This window comes from Nicotiana tabacum, chromosome 5, assembly GCF_000715075.1.
Source record: "Nicotiana tabacum cultivar K326 chromosome 5, ASM71507v2, whole genome shotgun sequence".
Lineage (NCBI taxonomy): Eukaryota > Viridiplantae > Streptophyta > Magnoliopsida > Solanales > Solanaceae > Nicotiana > Nicotiana tabacum.
In genome coordinates this window covers 8,963,232-8,977,343 of record NC_134084.1, presented here as the reverse complement: position 1 = coordinate 8,977,343, position 14,112 = coordinate 8,963,232, and the positions used below count along the sequence as shown (strand labels likewise).

Genomic DNA, 14,112 nt, shown 5'->3' with positions numbered 1-14,112 from the left:
GTTTATAATTTTGTAAATAATTTTAGGGACACATTACTCATTTTCGCAGATAAATTGCTTATCGACACGTTTTCACCAAACATATCAACTGTCTATTGTTATTCGTTTCACCATAAAATATTTTTCAACATCAATGCTTAATTGTTTATTAGCTACTTATAAATTATAATTATCTAAACCAAATGGGCTCTAATTGTTTTTCATTTTATTGAAACCTCCGTTTGATTGGTTTGTTTTCAGTCACCAAAAAAACTTCTTATTGCCGCAAAACTGCAGACATTAGGTAGTAATAATGCCTAAAACTGATCTTCTCCCGTTAAACTGCTAATTTATTTATAGTATCTAATGCAGATTCTTCTACCAACCAATTTTGGAAATTTCTTAAAATATTGAAAACTCTTGGCTTTGAACAAATTGGTTATTAGATTATTGGCCAAACTAAACAAAATCTTGATCATATACAATGTCTAGGGACGATAACAACGATGGTAACAATGATAACATTAATAATGATAACAACATCATTCCTGTTACGCAACGCCTTCCTGATGATCTTTGGAAGGGCAACGTAAGGCTAAGCAACCGATGTCAGTGCGGTTGCTGTCCGCCAATGAGGTCCTCGCCGCACGCTAGACTAGATTGTCAGTGCCGTGCGGGAAAACCAATGTCGTGGGCAATTGCGGAAGCTTGAGAGAGAATTGGGTTTTGAATGCTGATGATGATTTTATTGATGACTGAAAATGATGATTACAATGATGTGGTGTCGAGGGGGAGAGACACCAGAAAATGCTGATTGAAATGTTTGATTGTTTGGTCCCCCTTAATAATGCTTAAAAAAATAAACCAACATTACAAGACTAGTCCTAATAAAGCTGTAGAAGCACACTGAAATGAAAATGATGTAAACTAGCCTATGATTACAATTAAAAGGACTTAGATTATTACAAGGAAAAACTAAGTCCGATGGCAGCATCTTTGTCTTGCGGGTCTGCGCGCGCGTTGCTGTGGGCGCGCGCGACACTTGATGTGCTGGCCTGAGGCTGGGCACTGGTGCTTGGCATCAGGGTCTGTGCGCGAGGCGCTGCTGGAATGGGCCTGCAGCTGGGCGCTGGCGAGGCATCAGGATCTGCGCGCGCGGCATTGTCAGGGCGCGCGGCGCTGTTGTCATTGGCCAGCCCTTGGGCGCTGGCGAGAGGCATCGGTGGGGCGACAGAGGCACATGCGCGCTTGTCACTTGGCGCAGCCAAGACCACGGGGCCGACCATGGCGCTAGGCATTGTGAGGCTTGCTAGGCCGCCATGGGGCGCGGCCAAGGGGTCATGGGGCATGTCTGGAAAGCAGCCCATGACATTCTCCCCCACCTGAGTTGGCGCCGTCCTCGGAGCCTTATGATGATGATGATGATGATGATGATGATGTTTCTGATGGTTGTTGGATGGGAGGTCTGCGCCCCTCTGTTGTCTGAGCTTGCTGTTGTAGCGAAGCAATGATTTCATGCGGCTGACATGGAAGACTGGATGGATCTTCCACCAGGATGGAGTTTTCACCTGGTATGTGGACTCCCCAATGCGTTTTTCAATGGACAGGGGCCCGATGTATTTTTGTTGCAGGCGAGGGTCATGGGTCCTTTCTGCAAACAAGTACTGCTTTGGGATTCGTAGCATTACTTTATCCCCTGGTTGATGTTGGGAAAAGCAACGCTTTTGTTCGGTGAACCTTTTTGCCCGCTCTTGGGCCCTGATGAGATAGCTCCGCACTATCTCCATGTTGCGCTCCCATTCGCTCGAGAAGTTGGCAGCTCGAGGAGATTTCGGCATGGTTGATGTATTCACCGTCTGCGGGAGAAGCGGTTGCTGTCCGGTAACAATTTCAAAAGGGCTCTTGTTTGTATGATGGCCCTTTTGAGAATTGAAACACAGTTGAGCAGCATCCAGGAGCTTCACCCAATGCTTCTGTGATCCGGTTGCGAAGTTGCGGAGATATTCCTCCAGCATGTCATCGAACCGGTCTGTCTGGCCATCCGATGGTGGATGGATGTCTGAGTTGTGACTCAATGTTGACCCAAAGCACCTGAAGAGATGGGTCCAAAAGTTGCTAGTGAAGCGTGAGTCGCGCCTACTAACAATGTGTTTGGGCAGGCCCCAATGTTTGACAATGTGCGAGAAGAAGAGTCGAGCTGTATCTTCCGCTGATGCATTTTGCGGGGCTGCTATGAAAGTTGCATAGTCTGAGAACTGATCTATGACAACCATGATGGATGCAAGATTGCCGACTTGGGGCAATCCCGTGATGAATCTGAGGGAAACACTTTCCCATGGTCTCTGAGGGACATGTAATGGCTGCGAGGGTCCCGGCTGTGATGAGTGATCCGACTTGTCCTTGTGGCATGGCTGACAAGTCTTCACACGATGATGAGCGTTACCAGTCTTTTGAGGCCGATGACATGATGACTGATTGTTGCTGCGAAGGGTAGCCTGAACCTGAGGTTCATGTCTGTTGACTACCTTCTCCAACTGCATGGCCGAGATGTTTTCAGCGGCCATCTTTATGGGAAAGCATGGTATGGTGCAGGGCTTGGCCCCGTTTTCTCCCATCATCAGGAGCATGTTGGCAAATGGTACTGGAATGGTGTTGGTCTGCCTCATGAACTCCAGACCCACTATGATGTCGAAGTCATCTATGATTGCGATGCGCAGGTCGATGCTTCCTTTGTATGGGCCAAGTTTCACTGGGACATTTGTAGCTGTTCCACCTAATGTCTGAGGTGGTGAGTTGATAGCCTTGACGCGGCCTTTGCTCTTTTGTACCACAAGACCTAGGCGCTCTACTTGCGTTGATGACAAGTAGTTATGGGTGGCACCCGTGTCTATCAATGCGTGAAGGGGCTTGCCGTTCACTTTCAATTCGACGAACATTAGGGTCCTCGCTTGCTTAGGAGGTCCTTCGTCCATCTTTTCTTTCCCTTTCCTGGTGATCGGGACTGATGTTTTCTTAGGAGGACATGCACTGGTCCCCGCTAAGGCATGAGGGATAGAGCCAACAATTGCATTGAAGGCGCCTACCTGGTCGTCGTCTGATGAGTCTGATGTGTCTAACTCATCCTCGACCGTCTGATGAGCATTGACCTTGATGTTTGGGCATTCATTGTTCCAATGTGCCCCACCGCAATGACGGCATTCTGAGGGAGGCTTTCTCCCCTGATTGTTGTTGATGGATGCAGCACTGTTGCTGTTGGAGGGAGGAGTCTTAGTTTTGGATGCACTCCGATCTCCCCCACTTTTGCTTGGGCCACCATTGCTGGGATGGTGCCCGTTGGATCCCCCTCGGACAGACGGCTGGGGCCTGTCATTCTGAGTTCCCAAATGATAGTCGCCAAGGCATTCTGCAGCTTGAATGGCCTTGGGCAGGGTGTCTACCCGTTGTCGCTGTAGTTCCATACGGGCATGAGGTTTCAAACCTTCTATGAATGCGAAGAGTTTGTCTTTGTCCCCCATGTCGCGTATGTTTAGCATGAGTGCGGAGAATTCGCGCACGTACTCCCTCACTGATCTGGTGTGGCGGAGGTCCCGTAGCTTTCTCCTTGCGTTGTATTCCACATTTTCGGGAAAGAACTGCAGGCGTATGGCTACCTTCAATTCGTCCCATGTCTGAAGAGTATCTTCACCGGCCTTGATGGCTTCGTGTTTGACCCGCCACCAAAGTTTGGCATCGCCCTGAAGATACATGGCAGCAGTCGCTACCTTTTTGGATTCCTCCAAATGGCCCACGGCATCGAAGTATTGTTCGATGTCGAAGATGAAATTTTCCACTTCTTTAGCATCCCGGGATCCGTCGTATGGCTTTGGCTCCGGTATCTTAAGCTTTTGTGGAATGGGGGTGAGGTTTGCTGCACCCCTGATGTGATGGTCGCCTTCTCGAAGTAGGCTCTGTAAGGCAGCATTGACAACGTTGAGCTTGTCAGTCAAGTCGTTTATGGTTTGCTGCATGGCAGTTAGTCTGTCTGCCTCATGTTGCTGATGGGCTAAATCGTCGGCACGCTCCTGTTGGAGGTCCTCAAATTTGCCATGGATGTTGGCAATTTCAATGGCTGCCGTTTGTCGGTCCTCGTCGGAGTCACGACTGATGTTTGCAATGTCATTTTCGGCCTGCCGCATTCGGCGGTCCAGGTCGTCCAACCTTTGCACTAGGTTGTTGCTTTGATCAGGCACCGTTTCTACGATGGGTCGTAATCGGTCAACCGTCTCTTCTAGGGATGCTAGACGCTCCCCATGATTCACCATGGTCAGAAATGGTGATGATGGCAAATGTTTTCCCTCGTCCGATGTCGAGCCTAGGCTCTGATACCAACTGTTACGCAACGCCTTCCTGATGATCTTTGGAAGGGCAACGTAAGGCTAAGCAACCGATGTCAGTGCGGTTGCTGTCCGCCAATGAGGTCCTCGCCGCACGCTAGACTAGATTGTCAGTGCCGTGCGGGAAAACCAATGTCGTGGGCAATTGCGGAAGCTTGAGAGAGAATTGGGTTTTGAATGCTGATGATGATTTTATTGATGACTGAAAATGATGATTACAATGATGTGGTGTCGAGGGGGAGAGACACCAGAAAATGCTGATTGAAATGTTTGATTGTTTGGTCCCCCTTAATAATGCTTAAAAAAAATAAACCAACATTACAAGACTAGTCCTAATAAAGCTGTAGAAGCACACTGAAATGAAAATGATGTAAACTAGCCTATGATTACAATGAAAAGGACTTAGATTATTACAAGGAAAAACTAAGTCCGATGGCAGCATCTTTGTCTTGCGGGTCTGCGCGCGCGTTGCTGTGGGCGCGCGCGACACTTGATGTGCTGGCCTGAGGCTGGGCACTGGTGCTTGGCATCAGGGTCTGTGCGCGAGGCGCTGCTGGAATGGGCCTGCAGCTGGGCGCTGGCGAGGCATCAGGATCTGCGCGCGCGGCATTGTCAGGGCGCGCGGCGCTGTTGTCATTGGCCAGCCCTTGGGCGCTGGCGAGAGGCATCGGTGGGGCGACAGAGGCACATGCGCGCTTGTCACTTGGCGCAGCCAAGACCACGGGGCCGACCATGGCGCTAGGCATTGTGAGGCTTGCTAGGCCGCCATGGGGCGCGGCCAAGGGGTCATGGGGCATGTCTGGAAAGCAGCCCATGACATTCCTCATGAGTCAAAAGATTTGGTTTTAACAAGAAGATTTATGTCCAATTCAATAAGGCTCCATATAATATTTAGGGTCAAACAAATTTAATAGTCTCTTAAGTAAACTTAATACTTGTATTAGGTTAGGCTATCTACGTCACGTTCCTTGGGATACGGTCCTTTCTCGGACTCTACATGAACGCGAGATATCTGGTGCACTGGGCTACCCTTTTCTCAAGTAAGTACTCAAAAATACGTATTCCTTATAATGAAACCTATAAGATATATTATTTTCAAAAAATCTAAAATGAATTTTCTCAACGACTTTCCTTCCTTTTCTCTTTATTTCTTTCCATTTCAAACAAAGGTTAAAGAAAGAAAAAAGAATTAACCCAAATAGCCACCCATCCAGCCGCTTAAAAACAAAGTAGCCGGTGGAGATATGATGTATGCATAATTTATATATTATATGTGTATAATTATGTATAATGAATGTACAGTCTATTTATATGGTTAGAAAAAGTAAACAATGAATATAATCGGCTATATATGTAAAAATCCCAAGGCCCGAACTAGATTTCCAAGGCCCAGATTAATTCTTCTTAATGGGCTACTCATAAAGTCCCAAGAAATGGGCCCCGTTTTGGGCTGTAAAAGATACCACTCAGCTCTGAATCAATTGAGAAGCCCATTAGCTTAACCCTAAGATTCATATAAAGAAGTTAACGCAAAGACCTGCTCACCCAACCGTTTAAATTGAATATTAATCGGTAGATATATAACATATACATAGCTTAGACGGAGTATATAATATGTGTCTAACTATGTATAATCTGTGTGTATTGGTTAGGAAAAGTAAACCGTGAATCCGCTCGGCATCCAATATAGTAAACTGAATAATAACCCTATTCTTGACAAAATTGAATGGGCTTCTATCAAGTTTAACACATGATAGGTGCCTACATATATGTAAAAATAGCTCGGTATAGCCAGTTTTCGGGCTGGTCATTCAAAAATAGCCAGCGTTTACGAAGTCAATGAAAAATAGCCACTATTTTGCTGCAACAGAGACCGGTCCAGCATAATATACTGGAGTTCGGTGCACCTGTGTATGAACTCCAGCATATTATGCTGGACCGGTATACTTTGCTGACTCCAGTATAATATACTGGAGACTGGAGCACCGGTGCTCCAAACTCCAGTATATTATACTGGACAATTATACTTGCTGGAACTCCAGTATATTATGCTGGAGTTCTAGTGTACTTATGCTGGAACTCCATCATATTATGCTGGAGTTCAAGCATACTTATGCTGGAACTCCAGTATAATATACTGGCGTATTTTTCGGGTTTTGAACAGTATTTTCGCTCAGATTTATCTTTACATGAAAAGTGGCTAAATTTCAATTACTTTTGAAACTAGGCTATTTTTGAACGACCAGTTGTAAATCTGACTATTTTTGAATTTCTCCCGTAAAAAAGGGGTCAGTTCATAATTTGAACCATTGAAGTCTTTTACCTAAATCACGAACTAAATAATCCAAGATATAAGTCAAATTGTCAAGACCATAAAGTACCATTTCATTAAATTTACAAATTACAATCTCGTAATTTATTTTTCTAATTGATATTAACTAGAGTTTTTTTTTTTTAAACTGAATAAACGTGGTCGATGGAGAAAGATAAAAAGTGAAAGAAACGTAACGAAGCCTCGAGATTCTTTTTAAGTTTGATTTTGTGTTCTGTTTGCATATGAAAAAACCAAAGAGAATTGACGGGTGAAAACAGTGGTACGACAAAATGCATGCAAACTCAATTACGGTACGGTCCCTTAAAAAAACAGGAATTAACGACGGACAAATTCTATAGCTAAACATACAGGTTAAAGATTAATTATTAAGAAATTTTATTAGCTATAAGCGATTCAGCGATAAATTAGTGATGGAGTTAGTAACAACAATAACAACAAAAATAAATCCAATGTAATCCGATCCACAAGTGGTGTCTGGGGAGGATAGTGTGTACGACGACATAAACCTACCTTCAAGAAGACAGAGAGGCTGTTTTCGGAAGACCCTCGGCTTAGGGTAGGTAAAAGGAAGGGCAACAACAACAAACATATCAATTAGAAAACTGAAACAAAAATATAAAACTAAATACACTAGGTACTGCAATCAGAAAGCCGACACGAAAGCAATAACAAGTAATCACAAAAGTCAAGGGATACGAGAATACACAAATAACACTAAATTACGTACTAAAGCTACTGTTACCGACAAGGACAATGCTCGGCTACAAGTCCTAATCCTCTACCTTAATTTTCAACCTCCACACCTTCCTATATATGATCATGTAACGTTATATCTTGCGTAATCACCTCTCCCCAATACTTTTTTGGTCTGCCTCTACCTCTCCTTAGACCCTCCAAAACCAACCTCTCACACCTCCTCACTGGTGCATTTGTGCCTCTGATCCTGTTACCTCTCCTTAGACCCTCCAAAACCAACCTCTCACACCTCCTCACTGGTGCATTTGTGCCTCTGATCCTGTTAGTAGCTAATTCTAGCTTTTTTTTTTGGTATTATGTGTTTGCTTTCAATCTCTATGTAAGATGAGTGTCTTACAACGTGTACAACAAGACAACAATGTGAATTAATAAATAACAAGACAACAAGCTAAGTAACTCGAAGTAGGTGTTTCTTGTGGTAGTATGGCTTCTGTATACTACACAAACCACAATTTGCCACGTCCAAACCAAACTCCACGTTATGAATTTTGTCAACAAGATTGTGACTTTAGCTACCATACCAAATCTCCCAGTTTTTGGACAAACAACCACCGATAAATATTTATTCATATTCAATGTTAAAAGGACAGAGCTCAGTGCACGAAATATCCTATGTTTAGGTAGAGTATAGGAAAAGCGGCACCTCAAGGGGATATGATATAGGTAGCTGATGCAATTATTATTGGCTGATTCCACGGCTTAATTTCATCATACGGAGAGGACGTTACCATTGCTCCAAAGAAAGAAGCTTGTGCAAATAGGACAAATATAAATTTTTGTATACAAATTGTTGAATTTGTTGATATAATATAAAATCAGTGAAGTAACAAAAGGGGTTCGAAAATTGGCGTAGGTCATAGATTCGAGTCTCTATCCAGACATTTTGGTTTTATTTAATCTTCTTGTGTAAATTTATTGGCTTGCCGGTCGATATTTACAGGAAATCCAGTAATTTAGTATTTCATTTAATTATGATAAAGTGATAAATATGTATATGAAAGATACATATTTTGCTTTCGCTGAATCAGTATAAACATCGGATCCGGGTAAAATTTTACCCAACTACCAATTACCAACCATCTATTGACTCCCACGCTCTTTAAATGCTTCTTTAGCTTAGCCTCTCTCATATATATTGAGTAAATATATGTTTCTTCTACTTACCCTCCTACGAAACATTAATTTCTTCCTTTTCTTTATAAATACAAGCCAAATTCACAACATAGCTAGCCATTATTCCCAATTGACATAGAAGTCTCTTGCCTTTTTCTTTGATCAACTTAAAGGGAGTTTCGCAAGTTTGTGAAGACAGATTCTCGTCACTCAATTTTCAGAGCTGAGCTAACTGATTCAGTAGTCTCATGGCGCCGGCTTCATTATGCTGCATCTCCAACACTGTCTGTGTTATGGATGCCTCTAGTCGGCTCGGCTCGAGCTTGGTTAAGCGGCTACTTGAAAGAGGCTTCACAGTCCATGCTGCTATTCAAAATCACGGTTAGTTCTTTAATTATTCACAAAACTTAAAATTTATATTGTTAATTTGCCTTCTTTTGTGCTCTTCTTGTTTATGGTATTTGGTCTGTTTTCTGTCAGATGTCCCGGCCTGGAAGTCCTGTTTGTTTTTGGTACTATAGTGGACCTTTTAAAATAAAAACACGTTACTTCTGCCTTAACTACAGTTACATTATTTGTCAGGTAATCATGAGTTGATGTCGTTGCCGCCATGTGACAAGAAAGGATTGAAGATTTTTCAGTCGGACCCTTTTGATTACCATAGTGTACTTGATGCTTTGAAGGGTTGTTCTTGTTTGTTTTACTCCTTTGAGCCTCCCAAGGACCACTCCAATGCTTATGATGTACGTTCACCCTTTTCACCATTTATTTCCTATCTTAAACTTTTTTATGTCATAGAAAAATTCAAAAAAATATTTGGTGTATAAAAGATTTCCATGAAAGAGGGGTGTTTAACACATTTGGTATACAAAAAGTGTTCGTGAAAGAGGAGTGTGTACTAACACCAAGTGTGACGAACACTTTTGGAGTAAATCACCTTTATTTACTTTCTTTATTTTCGGCAAAGACCTACTAGAGACTGTTTCGATAAGATCACTTAATTCTCTTTTTACTTTAATGCATAACAATAATCAGCGTCCCCAAGCGCCTTTTATCAAAAAAAAAAAAAAAGAACATGGATTTGACTACCAGTTCGGAGTGTAGACTATGTATTAAGCGTTCATTTTATTGTTATAAGTTGATTATTCATATTAATTCTTGATTAATTATGTGAGTGCATGTTCTTATCTAGTACTATATGGAATTGCGTAAAGATATGTTATGCAATCCCAAAGATTGATTAGGAAAGATGTGACGTCCTTTTGTTGTGAGGAGTTGCCCATGCAATGGTTTTGGCCCTATAAGGATAAAGAGCAAGTCAAAACCAAATTGACCTAATCAAACAAATTAAAAATTATCCACAACATTAAATTGTAATGATACTGATCAATAATGTCTAAAGTATGTTGAACACGTCAAGAAATTTCCTTAGACCTTGTAGCTAAAGTTGGTTTACCAATACAGGAAATCGTCCTAGTTTAGTTAAGCTAATAATAAATAATAAAGAATTTTTTATACGGTTAGTAAATTTTTAATTTGTCATAACACGTAAGTTATTATTTTTATTAAATTATCATTTAATACTTATTTAATATTTACTTATAGCTATCTTATATATATGATCTAATTATGTAAATGTTTTAACATCATTAATGCATAAAATTAAAGATAGTCGAGCGTATTTCATTTTTATACCCGCGGCATTTATTATTCTCGAATATTTATATTCTTAAAATTCTTTTATTGCATATTGTTTTTTGTACTTCAGTTATCATATTATCTTCTTGTTGTTACTGTTCTTTTTTTTCATGGCTTCTCCGCCACTGTATTTTTTTCATAAACTGTTGTATTCATGCTTTTCTTGAGCCGAGGATCTATCGAAAGTAATTTCTCTACCCTTCATAATGTAGGGATAAAATCTGCATACATACTATCCTTTCCGGAACTCAATTATAAAATTAGAATATGTTATTATAGTTGTGGTATACATAAAATTAAAACTATGTGAATAATTTGCAGGAATATATGGCAGAAGTAGAAGTTAGGGCAGCACATAATGTATTGGAAGCATGTGCACAAACTGAAACCATAGAAAAAGTTGTATTCACTTCCTCAGCAACTGCAATTATTTGGGGACATGATCATAAAAAATCTGCATCCTTTGATCTTGATGAAAGGCATTGGAGTGACATCAACTTTTGTCGTAAATTCAAGGTATGTCAACATTTTAAATTATTACTACATTCTTATATTGTTACTCTTGGTTAAAAAAAAAATTCTTTCTTTTCTTTCATAAAAATGAAGGATAGTTTTGGAGCAACGATAAAATTATTTTTGTGTGACCTACAACTTTATATATTTGAACTGTGAAATCAGTTACTGACACTTACATTAGAATAGACTGCCTACATCTCTAATCCCTTGAAGTGTGACACTTTTTTGGACACTAAATAAATGCAGAATACTTCATGCATTACACTGAGCTTTCTGCCATCAACCTTTTACAGTCCGCTTCCTTTATCAATATTCGAACTTCAGCTTTGTATGTGTTCTTCACCGGCGCTTGCCAAACAGGGACGAATTTATAGGGTAGACTATGAGACACCTGAACACATGATCTCTTTATATCAGACTAGGTATATCATGTATATATTTTTTTAGAATTTGTCTAATATTATCTGTTGCAACAAGGGTGAACTCAGGATTCTTAGAGGATGGAATGATAGGTTCACCACTAGTTTGATAGTATATATAAAAAAAAAGCATAGAGAAGTTCACCAAGGAACTATCCCTGGTCCCTAGGGAAGCTACTTAACCAGTGAACAAAAAACAACAAATTTAACCATGGGTTCATAAAAGTAGTATTTACACAAATTATATGAATTATACATACAATAGATACATTCTTTGTCGAAGACCACGGGTTCGTGAACCCTTTGGTACGTAGTCTGTAAATCCGCCCCTGTTGGCACTCATGCTACAAAAAAGACTGAATGATGCACTTGGTTGAATACTGAATTATTTATCCTAAGAACATCGATCGATTCCTATTTAATACTTTTTCTCTCATTTCTTTAATGGTGCACCCATGTTCTAAAAATTCTAGATTCGCCTCGTCGCCAGATGTATTACTCATGCTTAATTTATTGCATGGATACAGCTATGGCATGCTTTAGCAAAAACATTAGCAGAGAAAACAGCATGGGCATTGGCAATGGACAGAGGTTTAAACATGGTGTCAATCAACTCAGGATTGTTAATTAGTCCTGATTTAAACATCACAAATCCTTATTTAAATGGAGCTGCAGAGATGTATGAAGCTGGAGTTTTTGTAACTGTTGATCTTGATTTCTTAGTGGATTCTCACATTTGTGTTTATGAAGATATCTCAACTTATGGCAGATATTTGTGCTTTAATCACATCATTAATACCACAGAAGATGCTTTTAAGCTTGCTGAAAAATTGTTCCCTTTGCCTTCCTCCCCTTCAAGGTACGAACTTCGTCGCTAGTCTATCACTAAATCACTCGTAACTAACAAAATTTTGTGATGATCTGTCGCTAATCCTTCATTAAATAGGATTAACGACAGTTTTTTCTGTTTAGTTACATAATTTATCCGACTCTAATTCCTACTTTCTTAGTAAATTAAACCCACTAATGAATATTTAGTTATTGTATTTTAATGTTGGTAGTAGGTCTTTAACTTGCTTTATTTTCTTGGTTAGTATGTAATTTCATTTTATGCATGGTTATGGATAATTATTTGTTAGGTGATCTCATAATATATATCTTGTTTTTCTCTCCAAAAAATCATAAAATCTGCAAGTGTATCAATAAGATTTAAATAAATCTCACAATAAATATTGTAGATTTACGCCAGAAATTGTGTTTTTTAAAACTATGTTAAAAATCCAATACTTTTTGGGTGGAGTTAGGTTGGGGAAAAACACTGAATATAGAAGAGATGAGATGACAGAAAAGAGAATATTAATTATTTGTCATATTATCCGAAGGGGAGCCTTAGCGCAACTGGTAAAGTTATTGTCATGTGATCAGGAGATCACGGGTTTGTGCTGTGAAAACAACATCTTGCAGAAATGCAGGGTAAAGTTGCGTATAATAAACCCTTATGGTACTATCCTTCCCCGGACCCCATACATAATGGGAGCTTAGAGGGTGTTTGGCTAAGCTTATAAGCTGGTCAAACTGGCTTATAAGCACTTTTTGACTTATCTACGCTTTTGGTAAAATTAAAAGTGCTTATAAGTTAAGTGCTTATAAGACAAAAATAAGCCAAAAGCCATAAGTTGGTCTCCCCCAACTAATCAAATTTCAACTTATAAGAACTTTAGGTTAGAGCAAAATATTTACTATTCTATTCCTAAAATAATTCTTTTTAAACAAAACTCTCCGTATATCCAATTCTTCACCTGCTTATTATTAATTTCAACACTTTTATCCTAACACGTAACTGCTTATTTTTTAAATCAGTTTCAGTATTTAAAAGTGCTTTTCAGCACCTAATGCTTATCAACTACTTAAATCAGCTAAGCCAAACAGGCTCTTAGTGTATCGGGTTGTCTTTTATTAGTATTCATTTTAAGGACATGGATTATTACGACTATTTTTTTTCCTTATTCCTGTTTTTGATTTGATAGTTTTGAGAAGGATACAAGGATAATCCAGCAGAGGATAAGCAACAAGAAATTGAACAAACTCATGGTTGATTTTAGAAGATCAGAGAAAGACCTCTTGAAAAATCAATAAGATTAATTGTCCTTTGGACATGTCCTAAGGTCATTCAATTTGACAGCAATATTTAAGTGTTTAATTTATATATACAGTCTGTATAAACAAGCTTTACAGCATTAAGTTACTTTTTTCCTGTTGTAACAGATGATATATTTTATTTTCAAATTTACAAAATTTTATATTTTAAAGAGACTTACCAATATATATTTTTGGATGTTGTCACGATCCAAATCTCCCCCTGTCTCTACGACTAGGTAAGCCTAACAAATTGCGGAAATAACAGAATTGAACAACAAGTCTGTGACATATAACTATAGAGTGATAAAATGTCATCCGGCATGTACAAATAACTCATCACTCGAGTATACATAGTATTCCCAAAACCCAGAAAATCATAAGTCACAAGCTATAGAAGAAAACAGAGTATCTCTATACACTAGAGTCTAAGAAAAGTACGGAAAGGAAAATGACATAGAAGGGAATAAAGGGGAACACCGAGGTCTGCGGATGCGAGCAGATATACCTTGAAGTCTTCAAAATCTCGCTGCTCACTGATAACGAGGCTGATAAGAAGTACCTGGATCTGCACACAAAACATATACAGAAGAGTAGCATGAGTACACCACAACGGTACCCAATAAGTGCCAAGCCTAACCTTGGCTGAATAGTGATAAGGTCAGGTTAAGGCCCTACTGGTATATAATAAATAAGGCAGAAGAATATAGCAGTGTAATAAGAGACCGAAAATTTAACAAAGAGAAAACCACAAAAAATAGCAACACAACACATAGGGATAAACAAC

At 39.8% G+C, this 14,112-nt stretch overlaps 1 protein-coding gene across 2 annotated transcripts; it reads left to right on the top strand.

Moving 5' to 3' along the window:
- Window positions 1-8,571: 8,571 nt before the first annotated feature.
- LOC107787628 (cinnamoyl-CoA reductase-like SNL6) lies at window positions 8,572-13,510 on the top strand. Of its 2 annotated transcripts, XM_075253315.1 has the most exons (6): window positions 8,572-8,937; window positions 9,139-9,299; window positions 10,576-10,770; window positions 11,717-11,868; window positions 11,959-12,048; window positions 13,217-13,510. In XM_075253315.1, exons 1-6 carry the CDS (start codon window positions 8,805-8,807, stop codon window positions 13,323-13,325), a joined length of 840 nt encoding a protein of 279 aa, XP_075109416.1. In that variant the 5' UTR covers window positions 8,572-8,804; the 3' UTR covers window positions 13,326-13,510. The 2 variants fall into 2 exon arrangements, with proteins under 2 accessions (XP_075109416.1, XP_075109415.1); XM_075253314.1 differs by having other exon boundaries at window positions 8,606-8,937; window positions 11,717-12,048.
- Window positions 13,511-14,112: the final 602 nt, after the last annotated feature.